Genomic DNA, 3149 nt, shown 5'->3' with positions numbered 1-3149 from the left:
CCGACTCTGATGCACCTACCTCCATTACTCCATTTACTTTGTCAACTCATCTCATCTGGGGTCTTCCTCTCCTGTGCTGTCCATTCACCCTTCTGAGCATGATGTCCTTCTCCAAGGACCAGTTCCTTCTGACCACGCACCCAAAGTATGTGAGACAGACCTTCAAAATCCTTGCCTCCAAGGTTTCACCCTCTCCAAGGGAGACCTGTTAGTTCTCTTGGTGGTCCATGGTGTGTTCTAGACTCTTCTCCAGCAACCACAACTCAAAGGCATCATTCTTCTTCTGTCATCCTTAGTTACTGTCTGATGCACAGAAAGTAACTGTAAAGACCATGGCCTGGATTGGGCACACGTTAGTCTCCAGACTAACATCTTTGCTTCTGTTGTTGTTAGGTATCATCAGGTCAACTGTGGCACACAGCCACCCTACAAACAACAGATTAAACAGACCCTAACAACACAACAACAACAACAACTTGCTAAATAATTAATACTCTTGAACCTGTGTCAGAGATGATGAGGATGGCACAGGTCAGGCTGGCTACTCACAGGGTCACTATGAGTGTTTCTTGATTTGATAGCACCTAACAACAATAGCAACTTGCACTCAACCCCTGCAGTGACCCTATTTGACAGAGCAGAGCTGTCCCACAGGATGTCCCAGGCTGGACTCTTCACAGGAATACTCATCAGATCTTTTCTCCTGCTGAGCAGCTGCTGGATCAAACTGCTGACCTTTCAGCTAGCAGCTGAGAGCTTAACCATTGCACCACCAAGGCTCCAGGAACTCTACACCAGGCCTAATCAGTCTGAATCACCAGCGGTGGGCCAGGACTCGGCACTTTAACCAAGTACTCTGAGTGATTATTACCTGGGTGACCAAATCAGACCCAAACTTGCTGCCACCTGAGTTATTCTAACTCACAGCAACCCAGAGCAAAACTGTACCACAGAGTGTCCACAGCTGTCATCTCTACAGAAGTAGACTGTCACACTGTTCCCCAGAACAGTGGCTGCTGAGTTTGAACCGCCTATCTTCCCGCTAAGCCCACATATGAAGTTGCTGTGTACTTTCAAGTCGGAACCGACCCATAGCTGACTCTCTAGTCATAGTAAATTGCACCGAAGTAGACTGCCCACCTTTCTCTCACAGAGCAACTGGTAGATCTGAACTGCATACCTTTGAGTTGGCAGCGCAGCTCCTTAACACGAGGCCACAAGAGCTCTCACATGAAGTAGCAAGAGGTAAAGTGGCATATCAAATGTAGGATTTCAACCCCATCAAACTTCACAACCTGAAATATTAACTAGTTTGCAGTTGAAGCTTCAAAATAAAGTTTGTGAATTAGAAAGGTACAAATGTAAGTGAGACTGTTATTAAACACACCAAACACCTGGAAAATGTCCTGCAATTTCCCAAACTATTATTCTCTGTAAACAAAGTTGATGTTTTCTTCATTCCCCCCGCCCCCAAAATTAACAATTTAGTATACTACCTCTAAAACTAAAACCATTTATTTCATTTTATCTAGACTTAAGCATCTTTTAGCAATGTCAATGCTTCATCAAATGGAACTGTCTGTATCCTAAGAACAACCAAATCCCCCAGAAATCAGACAAATGTGGGAAAGTCAGAGCAGAGCAAACCCACACGCAACCAGAGAAGCAGAGCGTGATGGAACCATGGCTTACCGCATGACGTAGACTTTCTGTCCACCATGCTCACCCGGCGGGTTTCAGTGCGAAGTTTCTCATCCGTATTCTCCACCAGGTTGGCAAGGTCATCAATTATCTCTAGGAAACAAAACAACGGTGCATGGTTAGTATTCCTAAAACACTATGGGTCCTACCGAAGCAATATTGTCGTTGGTGCCACTGAATTGACTATGACTCATAGCGACCATATGAACAACAAGGTAAAACCTGCCCTGTCCTGCACCATCATCATGATCTCTGCCAAGCTTAAGCCCATTGTTGCAGCTGATGTGTCAGCCCTGGACAGCTTTCCACAGCTGTCTCCCAAGCAGCAGTGGGTGGGTTCAAACCGCCAACCTTTCGGTTAGCAGCCTCATGTCTTAATCACTGTGCCATCAGGGCTTCTGTCTATAATACAGCCAGAACTAGATTATTTCATCATATGTCAATCAATTAAAATTTAAATTCTCAGAGGTGGCTAGTGACTTTTGGTCAATGTCACTATGCAGCCATCACTTAAAAAAGAAATCAAACACACACACATATACCTCACCAAGAGGTACAGCTTTTAAAAAAAGGAATAAAATGAAAAAGCAAAAGTGTACTATTTACACAAAAGGAGGTTAAAGGAACAAAGAATAGCCAGAGGGAAGAAAAACCCCAACAAATATCTAGAGGGTAGACTTAAACTCAGTTACATCCATGTTGTCATTATAAGTTGCTGTCAAGTTAATTCCAATGGGTGGCAACTACGTGAGTGCAGAGTAGAACTGCTCAGAGGGTTTCATGGCTGTGACCCTTGGAAAGCAGACCACCAGGCCTCCCATCCGGGTGGGTTGAAATCGCCATCTGTTTCATTAATAGTTGAGTGTTTAAGCATCTGTGCCACTCTGGGAGATCACAACCGTATCAACAGCACGCTATACTTAAACTGACTAAAGTCCTCAATTAAGAGTCACAGAACTCTGATAAGATGGAAAAAAGACAGAGAAGACACCCACTAAATACTTTTACAATAAAATCACTTCACATACAAAGAAACAGTATTTACATGGGAAAACTGGCATGGTTTTATTAACTTCACATGAAAGAAATACTATCAGAGGTAAAAAAAATCTTTCATTGTTATTAAAAAAACCTCAAACATAACACATGTAATAAAACCAGAAAGCCCTTCAATATTTAAAAGCAAGGAAATAACTTCTAAATAACCCATGGGTCAGAAATTAAATAATTAGAAAATACTAAGTATTTTGAACCAAATGATAATGATATTCCAGAAAAAGTGTAACTACAAATAAAACTGTGCTTGGAGGGTTTAATTCTCTAAATAAATAGATCTGATATAGTATCAATTATCAGACTGTTGTTGTTGTTGTTGTTATGTGCCGTCGAGTCGTTTCCGACTCATAGCGACCCTATGCACAACAGCCCTAAACCCTGCTCTATCCTGC

General features: G+C 42.5%; 1 protein-coding gene across 1 annotated transcript in view; it reads right to left on the bottom strand.

The window, feature by feature from the left end:
* Positions 1 to 1554: 1554 nt before the first annotated feature.
* Positions 1555 to 3149, bottom strand: part of LOC102853706 (syntaxin-8-like) — a 288802-nt gene continuing 287207 nt past the window's right edge. The window contains exons 7-8 of the mRNA XM_006900521.1: positions 1693 to 1794; positions 1555 to 1586 (exon numbers count right to left, since the gene is read on the bottom strand). Of these exons, the coding sequence (XP_006900583.1) occupies positions 1555 to 1586; positions 1693 to 1794 (134 nt within the window). The remainder of the gene's footprint in view (positions 1587 to 1692; positions 1795 to 3149) is intronic.

This window comes from Elephantulus edwardii, unplaced genomic scaffold (genome assembly GCF_000299155.1).
Source record: "Elephantulus edwardii isolate Elephantulus edwardi_28Jun2011 unplaced genomic scaffold, EleEdw1.0 scaffold00286, whole genome shotgun sequence".
NCBI classification, from domain to species: domain Eukaryota; kingdom Metazoa; phylum Chordata; class Mammalia; order Macroscelidea; family Macroscelididae; genus Elephantulus; species Elephantulus edwardii.
The sequence above is the reverse complement of the archived record's forward strand: the minus strand, read 5'-3'. Positions and strand labels throughout refer to the sequence as shown.